Source organism: Astatotilapia calliptera, chromosome 19 (assembly GCF_964374335.1).
Source record: "Astatotilapia calliptera chromosome 19, fAstCal68.1, whole genome shotgun sequence".
Classification (NCBI taxonomy): domain Eukaryota; kingdom Metazoa; phylum Chordata; class Actinopteri; order Cichliformes; family Cichlidae; genus Astatotilapia; species Astatotilapia calliptera.
Genome location: NC_137440.1, coordinates 31,755,956 through 31,773,730, shown reverse-complemented (window position 1 = coordinate 31,773,730; position 17,775 = coordinate 31,755,956). Strand labels below are relative to the sequence as shown.

Sequence of the window (17,775 nt, the reverse complement as noted above, 5' to 3'; positions counted from 1 at the left end):
GTCGACTTCGAGGCAGGAATATGCCCGCTGCTCGCATTTTGTCAGACAGGGCGTTGTTTTGTAGCCATTTCTGTCATTTCCAGGTTTCAAAAATGGTGGTTTTGATCTTTGTGAACGAGACGCTCTCATGATTCATCAAGTGACACTACTGACCAGCCAATCTACAGCCAATGCAGTCTGATGATGTCAAATCTTAGTACCTGTTTGGATTGCTTGGAACTGGTACCAGGTACGATGACCTAATGGAAACCGTGAAAACTGTGGCGAACCTTACCGAGTTGATCTGAGTAGGTACTAATGGAAAAGGGGCTATAGAGAGCTTACTGTCCACCCCCCTCCCTCGACCCGCGCCAGTTTGCTTACAGGGCAAATCGGTCCACGGTGGATGCCCTCAACATCACCCTTCACAGAGAGCTGAGCCATCTGGAGAACAGGAAGAGCTATATGAGGATGATGTCTGTGGACTACAGTTCAGCATTTAACACCATAATTCCAGAAATCCTCACCACCAAACTGGACCTCCATCACATCCCCCCTGCAGGGCTGCACTCTCAGACCCCTACTGTACAGCCTGCACACCTATGACTTCAGACCAACCCACCTAACCAAAGTCTCTGTGAAGTATTCTGCTGACATCACTGTTAAGACAGCGTACAGAGCAGAGGTAGAGAACTTGTCCTACTGATGCTCAGAAATTAACCTGAAGCTGAACATCCTGAACTTGAGGAGGTGTAGACAGAGCCAACCCTCACTCATTATAAATGGTGAACAGCTGGATTGTGTCTCCACCTCCAGGTTTCTGGCACCCACATTTCCACCAATCTCACCTGAACCCACAACAACAACGCCCTGGTAAAGGAGGGGACTTCCTCTGTGTCCTGAGGAAGAATAACCTGGACCAGAAGCTGCTGCTACATGCAGCAAGTCTTTTCTTTGCACTACTTCCAAGCACTTTACAACTTTTTCCAATTTTTTATTTTTTTCCTACACAGTTAGTGTGGAGCACCCACAACTTCATTGTATATGTACAATGACAATGAAGGGCTATTCTATTCTTATTCTATTCTATTGTATTCTATTCAGATGATTGCTGAGACATGCTGGCACAGGCTAATGATGTTGATTTTGTGTTACACAACATACAGCCAGCAGTCTCTGCCTACTTGTATTTATTCCTGCGTTGGGGCTGAAATAAATGGAAATCTTAACGCTATAACATGGAGGGATTTTAGAATTTGTGGCAATGGATTGGAGCCTTTTCTTTCCCCCGTTTTCCTTTCCAATATGACAAAGTAAGTCCTAAGTACATTTCTGAGTTTGATGTTGAAGAACTTGACGTTCGTGCACAGTGCCTCACACTCTGTCCAAAACCTTTGAGCCAAAGATCTCTTTGCCAGGGTCCAAAGTCTTGTGAACAGCCTCTCTGTGGTGTGTAGGTGTCCGCATCAAATTTCCCCCTTTTCACTGCGGTTATTGCAATTGTGGGTGCCTGTCACAATCACGTCATCCGTCATGAATTCAAGAAAAGGTTAAGTATGCTTCATATTACAATAAGTTCACTTAAAGAAAAATTTTGACATTTTAAGTGATTCATTTATTTGCTTTGTGGTGAAGATTTAAGTGGGGCAGCCTTTGCTCTCTGGAAACAGAAATTCAGCTAACTTTAGTTTTCTCATATGTTTTCAGCAGAACCAGGCATGGGGTCACCTTATCCAGCCATAACTCTGAGCTACATCATAAAGGAAAGTTTGAAGCCTAATCTTAAAAGTAGAGAGAGTGTTTTTCTCCCCATCAGAGTTTGGTGGATTTTGTTTGTTTCCTTTCCATTTTGATTGTCTGTCCCATCCATCTTTGGTTTGATTTCCATGTAGTTTCCAAGTTTGAACAGTTTTTCTGCTCGTCCACTTGTGGTTTTCTGTGTTTATGCCCTGTGTTTGCTGCCAGCTCCAGTGCCAAGGTTCCTCATCCCTACTTTGGTTGTCTTGTGGTACACCTCACTGAGTTCTGTGTTTTCTTGGACTCCTTGCCTCCCTGCCACTTTGCCCTGCATTTGGGTAATCCTTTGAACTCTAACATGTCACTTTTTTACAAATCTTCTGCATTTGCAGTAACACTCTGTGTCTCTCCGAGCACAGGCAAGAGTCTGATTGGTATCATATATGTTACTAGAAAGTGTTTTGATTGTAGATTAGACAGCATTTGGAGACCTGGAGATTTAACCTACCACTGGCTTATTATACCTCTGCTAATTAAAACTTTAAGGTTAAATATAATTTAAACAGGCAACCTTTATGAAAATCTAAACCCTACAAGGTTGTAATGAAAGGGGAAATTATGTTTAGAGAGCTAAAACATTTTTGTTCCATGCTGTAACACGTTCATTTCTTCTGTAAATTTGGGAGTTTTAATATTTACTTACTTGTGATGCGAGCTTTAAGTGGCCATTAAAAGAACTGCAGTTTTTTGGCACCTATGCACTGGTGCTTTGCCAAGATGTGGCGAAAATATGCCTCATCCCGGCTGCTTTATCTCTTTTCTTTACCCACAGACAACATTAAGCAACATAAAGATCTGTTTAAGAAAAAATCTTTATAGTAAAAAATCTTCAGAGTGAGTTTAAGCCAACAAAAGAAAGACAGTTCAAGTGAATAACAGTGATCAAGACACCAAAGTGCCGTAACAATAGCAGTCAATGTGGGTTCTGTTCTGGTGCCTAACTCAAGGAATAACCCAGTGTTGTGTCTACACATGACAGACAATTGAGCAAAGAACCAGTTTTAAATTAGATCCTTAGGTACATTTTACAGGCAGACGGTGACAAAAACTCCTAATTTGTTTCCCTTTCTTTAGTTGAATCTAAAAAAAAAGGATTTTGACAGGCAAAAAATTGTATTTTTGCAACAAGAAGGTGATTCCCAAAAAACTGAAAACTTGGCAAATGTCAGCATCGTGTGCAAAAGACAGGAAAAGAAATACCCCCCAAAGACCTGACACAGGACCTGAGAGACGCATCTGGCTCTTCAGCGGACCATTTACTGTTAAAAAAGGGTCTCAGTGGAAGGGTGGCTGTCAAGAAGCCATTCTTAAGGAGGGGAAACGGGGAGAAAAGGCTGAGGTGTGCCAAATTACACAAGAACTGGACTGAAAATCAGTGAGAGAGCGATGCATGTTTTTGGTTCAAATCATCATCGGTTTGTACACAGAAGGTCAGGGCAGAGGTGCTGCAAATTACAAGAAATCTGCCTAAGAGAGTTCAGGCTGTGTTGAAGAATAAAGGTGGTCTGACCAAATATTGACGTTCAAGCTCATTAAACTGCACAAACTCTGTTTTTGCCTTATGTGCTGTATTTGTTTGCTCATGTTTAAAAAAACTGCAAGTATTTCCTATTTTCTTAACAAAATATAAAGAAATGGGGGGGGGGCTTGAAGCTTTGCACAGTTCAGATATACAACAGTTACTTCCTGATCCCACCGTCCCTGTTGCCATGGTGCGAGAAAATACACTCCACACGCGAGAGAGTGAGACAGATTGTGTTTAGTTTTAGTTTCCTTTTCCTACATTAATTCCTACTAATCCCATCTATTCTGCTAAATTAATCAAAGTCATGTCTTTTTAAACTACTTTCGAGAAGCTCTCATGTGCGCCCCTTTTTTATTTACTCTCAGTTCTTCCACCCACTCGTGTATGGGATATCTCTCTGCCGAGCGTTTCCAAAGCTTTTGTGTTACTTGAAAAAATACACAAAGCAATAATCTGATTTATTTCCTCCGTTTTCAAAAACAAATCAGATATGCGTGCTCCTCAGGGGGAGCTTTTTGTGCCTCTTGAAGAAGTTCCAGTCTGGGTTGCAAAACAGTTCTCCAGTGGTTTGTTATTGTAGAAGGAGACACCGCTATCTCTGACACTGCACAAGATTGATGGCCTCTTGAAGGCGCTGGACCTACAGGAAAGTACCAGAAACTTTCTCAGTGGGTCTGAGGAGAATGGCTTTATCGGGAGACAAATGAGGTCATGAGCTATTTGCAGGAGACATACTATAATAATCTAATATGCTTTCTAGGTTTGGCAAATGAAAAGGGAGTTTTTATTTTTGCTTGAGTGAAATCTTGCCACGTCCTGTTGTCATTCATAGAAAGTAAAGAGGTGCAGCTGTTTAGACGATGAGGAATGTGCATGGTGAAAATGGGGTCTCCTCTTATTTAAACCTTACTATGAACAATTTTCACAACATATATTTTTAAAACATCATGAGAAACCAACAATAACATGCACAAACATGAGATTATAATATAATGAAGGCAAATCTAGACAAAACATGCATTAATCAATATAGATGCACATAATTAGGATGCTATATGGTCTATGGTCTCCAAAGTGCGGTCTGCAGCCTCTTTGTGGTCCGTGAAGGTACTGCAAGTAAGTTTTTTTGTTATTTTTGAAATTTAATATTTACTATTAGTATTAATTTATTCGAGTTAAAGTGGTGCCCATCCAAGGAAAGCCATCCATTGTCTTCCGCTTATTCCTATCAGGGTCGCCTAACCCATCTGTCATAGGGCGAGATGTGGGGTATCACCCAGACAGACAACCATCTACACCTATGGGCATTTTAGTATCACGATTTAACCTAACCCCAATAACTGCATGTCTTTGGACTGTGGGAGGAAGCCGGAGGACCTGAACAAAATCCTCGCAGAAATCGGAAGAACATGCAAAGTCCACGCAGAGAGGCCCCGGCCAAAAGGTGGGGTTAAACCCAGTCGAATGGTCTTGCTGGTAATGTGATAAATATGTGATATAAAATGAAAGCTTTTATGAAAATCAACCTAAACAAAACAACAATCAGAAGAGCAAAAAGAGGTCAGTGACAACAAACAGATCCTAGTCTTGAGTGTATGAAACTTACTTCTGGAGCCTACATTGAGGAGCAAAACTTGAAGACTTGAGCATGAGCAACCAGAAGTTCTTCAGCATTCCTTCAGCAGCCTAGCAGAGTGCTAGTTTGTTCAGGCTTCTGTTTGGGAGCGATAAAAAAACACATCAGGTTTTCCAACAGAAGTCTCTCCAAATTTGTGAGCTAATGAGGACTGTATTTCCCAGGCATTAGGCCACATATTTGGAGTAATTTCCTCATCTGGTTTACCCAGCATCATAGTTCTCATTCAGTGATGCGATGCCATGTAAGAGTTCTGTTTAATATTACTCACCACCTTCCACCGTCACCTGGAGGAAGTTTTGCAACATCAGCCTCCAGGTCAGCATGTCTCGATGATGGAACACTGCAGACTACTTCTCCACCACACTCTCATCCACACCCACAGGGGCTTTTTGGCAGTCAGTTTAGCCATTTAACATAAAAACCTAAACCTTAGAAGGCAGCGTCGCTCAGTTTCCACACGTAACAAAACTGACCACTTAAATCCACTTAACGTGAGTGACCGTGTCAGAGCGTGATGTAAACTCCTATCCATGAACAAAAACCACATGCTTTGCTGTGTCTCACGCTCTTCCACTTCCTGAAAATAATAATTGTTTATTATATGAAAAGAAATGCGCCAAATGGAACTGCTCATTGTGTTATTTTATATCAAAGACCTTTCGCTTCGCCACTGTTCCAAAACATAATCCCAGCACAGAGAAAACAACAAGAACTAGCTGTTCCACCCTATAATAATGAGTTGGGTAATTGTTTATAGAAAGGGGGTCACTTGACATGTCTTTATGATGGTTGCATGAGGCTGTAGCCCAAAACATAGGGAAGGGTCGCTAGCTGTTAAACTCTGTCAGCAATGTGTTAAGATGCAGAGACTACAGCAGGATCCCAAAGTTTAAGGTGGCACGGCTTGATTATAATGTTAACCAGACCATAATTATAAGTCCTGCTCAGTGTTTATGCCTATGACATAATTCCAAAGAGCGTTCAAAGGAGAGGAAACGCTGAACATCAAACAAAAATCCTCTGGTGGATGTGACACTGGCTCGAAATGCAAATTGCAGCTCTTTTCTTGTTTTCAGGAGACAAATCGATTCACAATGAGAGTCGTTTAAAAGATGGAGCACCAGTTTAGAAAGAAATCAGGATTATTAATGTGGCAGGCGGCCTGTGCGCTTTCATGGAGTGGAGGAAATTTGGTGTAAATCTGTCACAAATACACCACGGTTAATAGAAATAGCACAGCTCAGTGTTTGAGCAGGGTCGTGAGTTTCTGGGACATCTTCAGAGGAGGTGGAGGTAGGACACATCAAAGTATTTAGTTTAGTTGGAAAGAAATGTGCATGCAAAAGCCAGGATGTTATATCACGTGATAGGATATGAATATGTGGGAAATGCCTTTGATTACTTTACTCCTTGGAAATGCTACCTTTGTCACTTTTGATTTATAGTTTGTAGTTGTTGTTTGTTTGTTTTTTATCCCAGAGACTTATTTGTTCTTGTTATTGAAAGAAAAATATTTGCTTGGTTACTTTATTCGATTTTTTTTTGCCCTTGCTGCAGAATGATAAATGCTCTCTTCACATTTTTTAATACTTTGGGTTAGCTCCGACTACCACGCGGAGAATTACAGTCACAGTGCTTGTTTGCCACTTTTTGGATGCAGAGTGTATCTGTGGTCAGTGCGCTGGTGTTGAGGGCGGCTGAATAGGAAAGATTGGCTAAACAAGAACATGAGTCTTTTCCTAGTCAATGCTTAAACACAATGTTCCGCTGTGTTCCTGCGGATTTTTTCTTCTTCTGGAGAATGGGATGTGGTCTATTCCAAGTAATACTACCTCACCATGTCATCTACCAAACAGTGACTGCACTTTGCATGTCAAAACCCTCGCAGTGTGGAGGGGCGTCTTTGGATGGAGCCCTGAGCTGTGGGAGGTCACTCTGTGGCTCTCTGTGTACGTGCAGAATGTGAATAACCTCAGAGCTGAACAACTATCCGCCTGTACGCGTTTTCTTTTTTTTTTGTTTTCCTTCAAGGAGTGAAACTCGTCAGGTTCGAGGGCTGCGGGGTGTGCGCAGAGCGGGTGACTCAGGGTGAAAGGGAGGCTTTCAGCTGGACACATTTCATGGATGTTTTGGGAAGCAGTGATGGAAACAGGGGAGGTCAGGCAGCCCATTCCTTCCTCTGGGGTCCTTGCGGTGTCAGAGCAAAAAACAGAAGAAGGAGAGCTTGCAACAGTACAGAATGTCTTCAGCCTCGTCTGATTTTAACCCAAGTGGAAACAAGTTCAGCCACACTTCTTCTCCTGCAGGTAGACTCGAGACCATTGACTGAGGCCAGTGCTCCCATGAGACATCCCAAGGGAGATAAAAAAAAAGGAATGAAAATTATAAGCTGCTACCCACACTTAGACTAATATTTACAAACTATACTTACAGCAAGAGTAAATGTTGAACATGGGGGCGGTTCTGGTTTTCCCAAAAATAAGCCAGTCAGTCTGGAGGGAGGGAGGAATTCAGGAGGGGATGCTGAATGTGTTGGAACTGATACAAAACTTGCGTAGTTGCTGCTTTAAATCCCACGACAGTACAAGTGACATACAGGTGCTGATATAAACACAGGTGGGTCTGATCCTAAAGAACGGCAGTAAACAGTGCTCGCTGTTTATTTGATGAAAATAGGAAATAACTAATAATCAGCAAAAACAGATACTTTATTGGACACTTATATATGACACAACTCGGTTGGGAGCATTTTATCGTTGAAGATGGCTTGAAACGAGCAAATAAGAAACGAGCCTGTGTAGTTAGAGCACTATATATGCAGTGTAAGTACAGACTTCTTAGAAGGGATCGGGCTTGCTTCCACTAAACCAAAAGTGTCTTTTTTCACCTATGATGTCAGCCTAATAAATGAAAAGCATCTCAGTCTATTTGCTTAAAAAAAGAAGAAGAAGAAGAAGAAGAAGAAAGAAAAACTAGTCGCACACTAGTCAAAAGTACGGCGCGATCCAGGTTAAATATTGATGAGGGCAGCTTGTGGCTGCTTACTGTTGCCTGTACAAATTTACTGAGTCACTGCCTGCATGTTAAGTTTATACAACAAGGCACGCAGGGCCTGTAACCCATATTAATCTTTCACCACAACACTGAGCCTAGACATCAGCTTCTATTATTATCTCTTTGACCTCTCTGGCCCCTGTGATACCCAGCACTCCTCTCCGATACACCCCAAAGAATCAGAAATCAGTAGGAAATGTTTATTGTACATTAAAGGCACTGTAGAACACAGACTGGATCATGTTGATTATGACAGCATTATGTTGCAATTCAAAAGAGTCTGGCTTATTATTCAGACAGTAGCGTGGTATGCACACATGTGGTATATTGTGTGTACAGAAGAAAACAGCATGAGGAACAATGAAATCAATGGCTTTTATACATTACATGAGTACTTATCAGAATACATCAGCACTATATGTGATTTATGAGCGCACAAATGCACATGGCTTGCATTCTGGATTTGTAATAACTTCGATCATTCAGTACATACAAAGATAAATAGTTCTCTGGGTGAATAACTGTTCAAATGAGACCACACAACGGGCATGTCAGCGAAAAAAAACAGTCTAGAGGGAAATTTCTTTTTCACCACCAGTTTATATTGCAATTCAGCGTGACTCCCACTAAATACCCTCATATAAATACCAATACGTACTTAAGATTTATTATGGTATGTGGTTTTTGAGGAGCCCACATCAAAGTTGTCATTATATCTTGTTCCATATTTAGGCCTTCTTGTCTAAGTCGCAGTTTTTCAGAACTGAAGGGCAAAACTGCATTTGAGTTCGCATTTTGCTCCCAATGCCAATTTCAGACTTCTCTTTAAAAAAGCACGTCAGCCGTTGCAAATATTTTTGCATTTGTGTGAACCGATAGCTTTTGCTTTAGTCACAAATATATTCTTTGTCATCTTAAAAGGGTGCACAATCTATTTGATGCAGACACAACTCCTCTTTAAGGGTGCATACTTTACATAGCAATGCTCCCTTTTATTTTCAGAACCCATTCTCACACATCTTTTCACTGGCCTTTCAGTGATTCTCCCCTGAGTTTGGCAGTGATCTTGTAATTTAAAGGCTTCAGTGTTAAGCCATAGGAAGAGTTTAAAGAGAAGTCCTCATTTGGGCATTTTTCAAAGCTGCACTGGTGCAGAAGAATCGCAAAGAACACAAATATCTCAACTTTGGCTATCTGGTCCCCAATGCATCTTCTCTTCCCTGCTGAGAAGATCATCACATTGTTTGTGAAGTCTTTGTTTAGGGAGCCGTTTTCATCAATGAAGCGCGAGGGGTCAAAGATATGTGGGTCTTTCCACATCAGGGGGTCGTGATTGACGGACCACTGATTAATGAATACCACTGTGTCCTTGGGGATGGTGAGACCGCTGACAGTGACGTCTGAGGTTGTGGAGTGGGGGATGGTGACAGGAACAAAGCTGGTGTACCGCATGGTCTCATATATGAAGGCGTCCAGGTAAGCGAGGTGTTGTCTGTCCTCGACAGATGGCAGCCGGTTTCGCCCCACCACGTTGTCAATGAGTTCATGGAGTGTGGTTTGAATTTCAGGGTGTTTGGCCAACAGAAGGACAATCCAGTGAAGAGCAGTGGAGACGGTATCCAGACCTGCACCAATCAAGTCTGCCACAGTCGCCTCTGTGTAGCCTACAGTGAGCTCCTCGCCTTTCTCTGACTCATTAAGGACACCAATGATGGCATCGCTTATGTCCCTGGTCACCTCTGGATCAAAGGTCTCCCTATGCTTCTCCACTTTGTTCTTGATGAATGCAAAGAAGTCCTGATTCAAGCTTTTGAAATTTCTGAAGACAGTGCGGACTGGATTAGGGAAAGACTGAAGCCAGGGCATCACGTCAACCAAGCTGCCAGCCCCTACTGTCTGTCCAAACTTATCCACCTTGTGCAACAAGGCTCTAAACTCCATATCATCATGTCCGTAACGCTTCCCAAAGCACAAGGCACAAATCACATTAGCAGCAGCAACTGTCAACTCTTGAGCCGGGTTGAAATATTGGCCCTGAGCACTGAGCTTGAGGAAACTCTCAACTAGCTCTGTGGCTTCAGCCACAATCTGCTGCTCAAAGGCTTTCTTGGTCTGACTGTTGGCAGATGAGAAAGCTCTGATTGTAGATTGAGCAATTTTCCTGTGCATCTTCCACTGTTTGCTGTAATTTGTAAAAGTCATGCTTTTCCCCCCGGAAACGAATTGAAAAGATACAAAGTTGGGTCTACCTGCAAACTCTGTGCTGTGCTGTATCAGGGCCTGACGAATAACCTGGCCTCCATTCAGGACCACAACGTCACTGCAGCCCAGTCGTATCTGATACACTTCACCATACTTTTTCGCTAGTTTCGTGAAGGTGATGTGAGGCATCTGGCCCAGCTGCAAGGCATTGCCCACCACAGGCCATGCGAACGGTCCCGGCAGTCTTCTCCTGAGCTTGAGGTTCTTGACCCAGAGACAGGCTTCCAAACAGAAGAGGAAAACAAATGATACGACCAGAGCAGGCTGTACCTGTCCGCTCCATTCTCTGATGATGCTGCTGCTGCTCTTCACACCAAACTCTGCATCTGTTTGAGCCATTGCTGTTCTATCATCCACTGCATCTAATAAAGATTTCACTCAAAATTGAAAACAATTTCCTCTTTTTCTGGTCTTTAATATATTGAAATATTTGAGTGGAGAAAAAAAGTAGAGGGTTGCCTCTCAGGTGATTGAGAGTAGCTCGATCAGGTTGAGTAGTTAGCAGTGTAGCAGTGCGTCTTCAGACGACCACTTAAGAGGAATGCAGATTCAAGCCTTAACACTTCGCTTATATGTATCTCTACGGTGGGAGGGTTCAGCGGCTCAGGTTTTTTATTATCTCTCCCCTCCCATTTTGACCTTAGTCCTATTCCCACTCAGGACTGCTTCCAGCAGCGTCCCTTGTAGGATGATGTTGGAAAAGGAGAGCAGCTACTTAATTGACAATGTTGCCACAAAGCACAGAATTACTGTTTTTGCGGCCAAAATGTACAAGAGAATGGCACATAATTAAAAAATAAACAACTTTCACATACCATGTGTGGCCAAAAATGAATGACCACAAAATATCGAAAATGAATTTATCGTTGTGAGAGTTTATTCAAGGAGGTATGTATTGTAATATATAAGACGAGGAGTTCGATATTTTCAGTTTCCTTTGTTCTTTTCACTTTCCTACAACTTTCTGAGACCATTTTAAACATGACTTGGTTTTGGCTATTTACAGCAAAGCTGTTAACTACAACCATGCAGGGAAAAGGCCTCTGGGATACCATCATGAAAGCTAGAGGTTTCAAACTCCAAACACTGAACCAGCACAATTTATTATGCTCTATAAAATATATAGACAATGTTATTGTTGACATAATAGACCTTTATGCAAAGCTCTCTGAGATAATGTCACTCTTAGGCTTGTGGTTGCATCAAAATAGTCTGAAACAGAATGCAAACAGCTGTAAATCTGCTTATGTGGGTGCTTGTGCAACAAGGAGATTCCAAAAAAAAGCATCAGTTTGGGTTTTATTGATATCCAACCACAATTCAAATATTCCATATTGCTCTATTTATGGAAAAAAAACAAAGCGTCATGCTGCTGATATCATTAACAGGGGCTAAAAATCCTTTGAAACTGAGATATACACCTTCATTAGTGAGCAGTGTTAAGATAAGTTATTTAGCATAACTTTCAAGACTAAATAAAAATACAGATTGAGCTTTGAAAATTCACTTTTATTCATTTCAGATACAGCTTATTTTTGCATTACATAGAGCCTCTGCAGGTCTTGAATGAAACATTATCACAAAAACAACACCTTAACAGCCTACTCGTGTTTATTTCATTTTTATCTTTGCCCCGATGCAGATAGAGAAACACATCCCTTGGGCATCGCAACATCGATTCCTGAATACAGTGGCTTTAAGAGAGTGCAGTGACATCCATGTAGCTTTGTAAAAGTTACTGTAAACAAACATGTCTATGCAAATTTGCTGCACATGTGTTTCATTGTACTGGGGAGACATGCATTTGGCATGGGTAGTGCTGGAGTGCTTGTACAGTAAAAAGTTAAATCTGGGTCCATGAAGTTTGTGAAGTTCATTCTCCACTGCAGCATCACTTCTTCATCCTTTGAAAAAGGGATGTTCGCTTCTTGATGAAAGACTCCGGCTCGGCTGCCCAGCTTCATAAACATGCCATTTTTGTCTCCTTTGATCAACACACTCTGTTTATTTTGTTCTTTCTGTGAGTACAGTAGATAGTCAAACAGCTTAAATTTAAATTCCTGAAAAAACAAAATTATATATACATATATATATATAAACATTTTTATGTGACTTTGTGTGGCAATGGTTAAATACATCTATTTTACATATTACAAGTTACAACAATAAGTCAGCTAGTGACTTGATGACATTCACAAGCATTCAATACAGTTATAATAGTTTAAACTGACTTTGAAAGGTTTAGCTAATTTTTCCACTCACATGCTTAATAGGCATAAGACAAACGCATGGCCCAGAAATATGTACAAAAATGATCAAGTATAGTGTGAAACAAACATCTATTACCTTTACACTGTATCACAAGAGTCCACAAGCATGCTTTTTGACCTTTTGCAGCTAACGATACATCTTTAAAATCATGTCCTCAGCCCTGCACTGACAATAATTCAAATACAGAACATGTTACAATATGAATTAAATATCACTGTTAAATATGATAATCATACAACCATACTATTTAGTGCAGGTATATGGATAGCCTACTCTCATCTAAATGTCACAGGTGGGAAAGTATTTGCTGGAGTCTCAGTATTTGGGGGCAAGCTGTTCATGCTGGGGAAACTAAGCCAAGCAGCTTTCCTCTCAGCTTGGTGCTGACACGGAATGGAAGGGGCTTCAGTGCGAGCCCATAAGAGCAGTCGAGAGTGACGGGCTCAGAGGGGTTGCTCTCAAAACTGCACTGGTGTAGCAGGACTGCTGTAAATATAAATACCTCTACCTTTGCGATCTGGTTACCGATGCAGCGTCTTTTTCCTGTTGAAAAAATCATCACGCTGTTGGCTTTGTCTTTGTCGAGGGCCCCGCTTTCGTCGAGGAAGCGTGAGGGGTCGAACATGTGATGGTCCTTCCACTTCAGAGGGTCGTGGTTGACGGACCACTGATTGACGAACACCACCGTGTCTTTGGGGATGTGGAGCCCTTCGATGGTGACGTCTGAGGTTGTGGAGTGTGGGATGGTGAGGGGGACGAAGCTGATGAAGCGCATGGTCTCATAGATGAAGGCGTCCAGGTACGCCAGGCTGCTTCTGTCTTCAATCGATGGGAGTCTGTCTCGGCCGACTACTTTGTCTATGAGCTCCTGCAGTTTGGCTTGTATGTCTGGGTATTTGACCAGGAGAAGGACAATCCACTGCATGAAAGTTGAAACTGTGTCTTGACCTGCTCCAATCAGATCTGTGACTGTTGCCTCAACAAACTCTTTGGTCAGCCTGCTGTCTTCTCCGTGCTCAATCACACTGATGATGGCATCGCTCATGTCCCTCGTCACCTGAGGATTGAAGGACTCTCTGTGTTGCATCACTTTGTCTTTCACAAAACCAAAAAACTCTTCATTGATGTTCTTGAAGTTTTCATAGACACTACGGACTGGGTTAGGGAAGGACTGAAGCCAGGGCATGACATCTACCAAGCTACCAGCACCCACTGTCTCCCCAAACTTGTCCATTCTTTTTAGCAAGGTCCTGAACTCTAGGTCATCGTGTCCATACCTCCTCCCAAAGCAGAGAGCACACATGATGTTAGCAGAAGCTACTGTAAATTCATGAACAAGATCAGAATACCGTCCATCAGTGCTCTGACGCAATAATGCCTGCACCAGCTCCATGGCCTCGGCTGTAACGTGCTGCTCAAAGGCTTTTTTGGTCTGACTGTTTGCAGAGGAAAATGCTCTGAGGCTGGACTGTGCAACTTTCTTGTGTGCTTTCCACTGTTTGCTGTAATTAGTAAATGTCAAACTCCTGCCTCCCGAGATCATCTGGAAAGAGAGAAAGTTCGGTCTGCCTGCAAACTCGGTGCTGTGCTGTATCAGAGCCTGGCGGATTGCTCTCTCTCCATTCAAAACCACAACATCACTGCAGCCCAGCCGGATCTGGTACACGTTGCCATATTTTTTGGCCAGCCTGGCGAAGGTGATGTGAGGCATCTGGCCCAGCTGCATTGCATTGCCGACCACGGGCCAGGCGAAAGGTCCCGGCAGTCTTCTCTTCAGCCTGAGGTTCCTGACCCAGAGGCAGGCTTCCACACAGAAGAGGAAAACAAAGGTGGCAACCAGAGCAGGATGGACCTGTCCGCTCCATTCTCTGATGATGCTGCTGCTCTTCACACCAAACTCAGGGTCCAGTGCCATTGTGACAAGCTTCCTGCACACTTGCTTCTCAAAAATGATTTAAAAAATAGTTTCAAAGTTAGTAGAGCTGCTGACTATGTGGGGAAAATATAAATCACTTATATATCCATAGCATCTAAAAAAAATAATATTTTAGATGTTACTGAAATGACAGTGAGGTCATTTTGATAATGAACAAAGTTTTTTTCTCCCTCAGAGTCTTTTCATCAAGATCAGGCTTAAGTGCCTGATTTTTTGCTTCACTCCAGTGTCTTATATGTTTTGCAGTTGGTGGGCAGGGCTCGGGATAACTTTCATACTCCTCCCATTGTGGTAGCCCCGCAGACCCCGCTATATTTTCTCTCCGCTTGCCGGTCGCTGTTGGAGGCGCGCACTTGAGAGAGCCGAGGGACACCGTGAGCGAGCAGCGTGAACGACCGCCTACGGAGGAGAGGGGAAAAAAAGACGTAGCAACTGGTGACCGATTAACTAGGACAGTTTGTTTAACTGTCCTAGTTAGTGGGAGAACTTGCATAGTTTGCACATTTTGAAGTGCGTCTTTTGTGTGTGTGCGCTTTTTTCTTTCTTTCTTTCTTTTCTTCTTTTTTTTTTTTTTACATTATTTCTTTTTTTAAGGCTCAGCGGGGAAAAATTTGGCTTTTAAAAAGGTGTTTGCATTCGGTTTACGAATTATGCAAAAATATATTCGGGGGAAAATGATTTTCATACTTTCACGTGTATCTATTTTCATGCTTGAGAATTTGCGAGAAACAAGCGCAGCTTTTTGGGAAAGTTGCAGCTGCTGAGTTCAACCTGATGTAATCTCTGTGCACTAACTTGTATTTAATGTAAGGCTCAGCCTAACTGTAAGAACCAATGTTGTGACTTTAATAGTTTATTCTTTTTTCCGGGAAGTCCTTTGAGTTTTTTGTATAACAAAGAAACGTTGTGCACCACTCTGAAGCGCATCTTTCACAGCTTCTTTTTTTTCAAGTCTTTATACAGCTTTATTGCAGAAATGTGTGCCTGTTTTTTTTACAGTGACTCTTAACATTATAAAAACTTGCATTAAAATACTCATCATATATGTCATTTGCATTGTGTTAATTAGTGAGAAAGAAAGAAACATCACACAGAATATTAGATAAAACATTACAAGGTTTCTTATTTCTTCCATTATTCGTCTTAGCACCGCAAAGAGGTAGATTAGTTAGACTGAATCTTTACACAACAATCTTGCACAATAATTCAGCGTGGACAAAGCCATGAAATATTCATACTTGGGTTTCCTACAACAGCTTGTTTTCTCCAACACACAAACTGCGCTTCTGCATGAGACAGCGGGTTACATCATAGCACAGGAAACTTCAGGTGCCCCCCCCCCAGTGATTGCAAAAGCAAATGCGAGGCTACTTCATTGTCGCAGTCCACCTTTATTCTCTTCTCTCCCTTTTAAGTAGGAAAGAGAAGCTCCGCACTTTCCCGTGGGTTTTCTCTTTAGATCGAGTTGCATTATTGGACAATCATATTCCCGTTAATTATTTTATTATAGCATCATGTGGTTATTTCCCAAAGCAAAACATTTTCCTCAAGCTGTGTGGAAGATAAAAAAAAAAGTGTTTCTTGTTTTCCCACCAGCTGTTAAGTTTATTTTTGCAGGAGGTAATGACCCTCATTAAAGGTACTAAAACATTTCCAAAGTAAGTCACTAAGTGAGAGGGACAGAAACTTTGCTACCCCACAGGCGCACTCTGTCTTTATCAACAGGACAGGAGCAGAGGAGTGTGGGTGGTAGAGAATGACAGCAGATGCTGAAAATATTTTTTAAGAGGGAAAAGATAATATGTTACTCTACAGATAGATCATACAAGAAACATTTCTTATTGGTCAAATTTATTATTATTATTAAAAACATTTTTTAAAAAGTTCATTTCACCACAAAGTTTATCTCACAGATTATGTGACAGCACCTACAAAGTAAACCAGTCACTGCTCTGACCCATACACATTATTTTTATTGTCACCCATTTCCATACTAACCATATCTCCACAGACTGTAGTGCATAACACTCTGATTACATAAACACATAAAAACAGAAGTTCTTATGTGCACAGCATATTTAAATTATGAGTGCAAACACAAAGGTAACAATAAAAGTCAGTGAAGTGTTTCATGCGTCGTTCTTTCATGATAATGGACCTTTGAGAGCCTTTTGCAGATGTCGAGCGTTTTTGGAGCTCTGCCTGAGAGCTGTTTGTCTTGAGAAATGTGGTGTGGCTGAGCACCAAATCCTCTAGAATGATTTCTTGGTTAACCAGAGACATTGCAATGTCTTCAAAATACTGCCTGCATTGGGGGATGACTGTTTCTTCTCTGTTCCTATAAGGGCGGAATCCCCCCTCACCTCCACCAACACCACCGACACCCCTACCTCCTCCTCCTCCTCCACCTCCCTGAGCCTGGTCCTCATATGTGGCCACTCGCATCCCCATAATGCTAATTAGAGCCAGGTTTGTGGCTGACGAAGGGGAGGGGGTGCTTGGGTGGCAGGATGGTGGAGGGGGGGTCTAGTTTGCGTGCATGTGTACGGGAGGTGCAGATGACTGGGTCTGCGGGAGAGGGGTGTCATGTGTGCATTTTGCGTGTGGTTGCCGTGTTTGCTTGTGATTGCTCCTTGTAACCTGGCTGTGAAAGGTTGGCCCTGACCCTGTGTTGACTCTGGCTGAGGGGGTGGATTAGTCGGAGGGAGGTTTGGGGTGGAGGCAGGGATGGGGTCTATGTGCCGCTGCATGTCATGTGCTGGCGGGTGGGTGCTTTCTGTGTGGAGACAGGACCAATGGTAGGCCAGGCTGCCTCGTCTCTGGAGCTAATCATTGTTTACTAGTCTCATTTCCACTTCTCAGTGAGCTACTGTCACGCACAGCACCGACAGGGAGGAAGGAAGAGGGAAGGGGGTAGGGGGCTTGGTGAGGTGGTGAGGCAGGGAGGAGAGGAAAGTCAGCGGTCCAACAGGCAGTTGGGGAGCTGGTGGAACTTAGGAGAAGGGAAGGGGAGAGTGAATACAGCACTTGAGAGAACAAAAGTGAGCCAAGACTAAAAAAAAAAAGTGGTTAGAAGCAACCAAGACAAATCAGCAAACAAACCAACAAAAACATCTTCTGGGCTAGCTCCATCTCCGGGAGCCGCGAGGTAACCACCGGACGTTGCTAGTTGGGATGGTGAAGTTTGAAATGACAGTGTTTTCTGCTGCCAGACCACAATATGAGGAAAGAGACACTGGGAAAAATTGTCACTGTCTGACCCAATTGCTGTCTTAGTGAAAAGACCTGACGAATGACAAGCACCCCTTTTTT

General features: G+C 42.5%; 1 protein-coding gene, 1 long non-coding RNA gene and 1 pseudogene across 3 annotated transcripts; 1 reads left to right on the top strand and 2 right to left on the bottom strand.

The window, feature by feature from the left end:
* The first annotated feature begins 1,418 nt into the window (after nt 1-1,418).
* On the top strand, nt 1,419-3,327 carry LOC145422645 (uncharacterized). Its single transcript, XR_013903933.1, has 2 exons — nt 1,419-1,528; nt 1,690-3,327. It is a non-coding gene; the product is annotated as an uncharacterized LOC145422645 (long non-coding RNA).
* Nucleotides 3,328-8,180: 4,853 nt separating this feature from the next.
* LOC113012542 (cytochrome P450 1B1 pseudogene) lies at nt 8,181-10,808 on the bottom strand (annotated as a pseudogene). The gene has a single exon (XR_013903932.1). The product of XR_013903932.1 is annotated as a cytochrome P450 1B1 pseudogene (transcript).
* A 936-nt stretch (nt 10,809-11,744) lies between these two features.
* Nucleotides 11,745-14,669, bottom strand: cyp1c1 (cytochrome P450, family 1, subfamily C, polypeptide 1). The gene has a single exon (XM_075410363.2). The coding sequence runs from the start codon at nt 14,440-14,442 to the stop codon at nt 12,865-12,867; it is 1,578 nt and encodes a 525-aa protein (XP_075266478.1). The 5' UTR covers nt 14,443-14,669; the 3' UTR covers nt 11,745-12,864.
* Between the last annotated feature and the right edge of the window lie 3,106 nt (nt 14,670-17,775).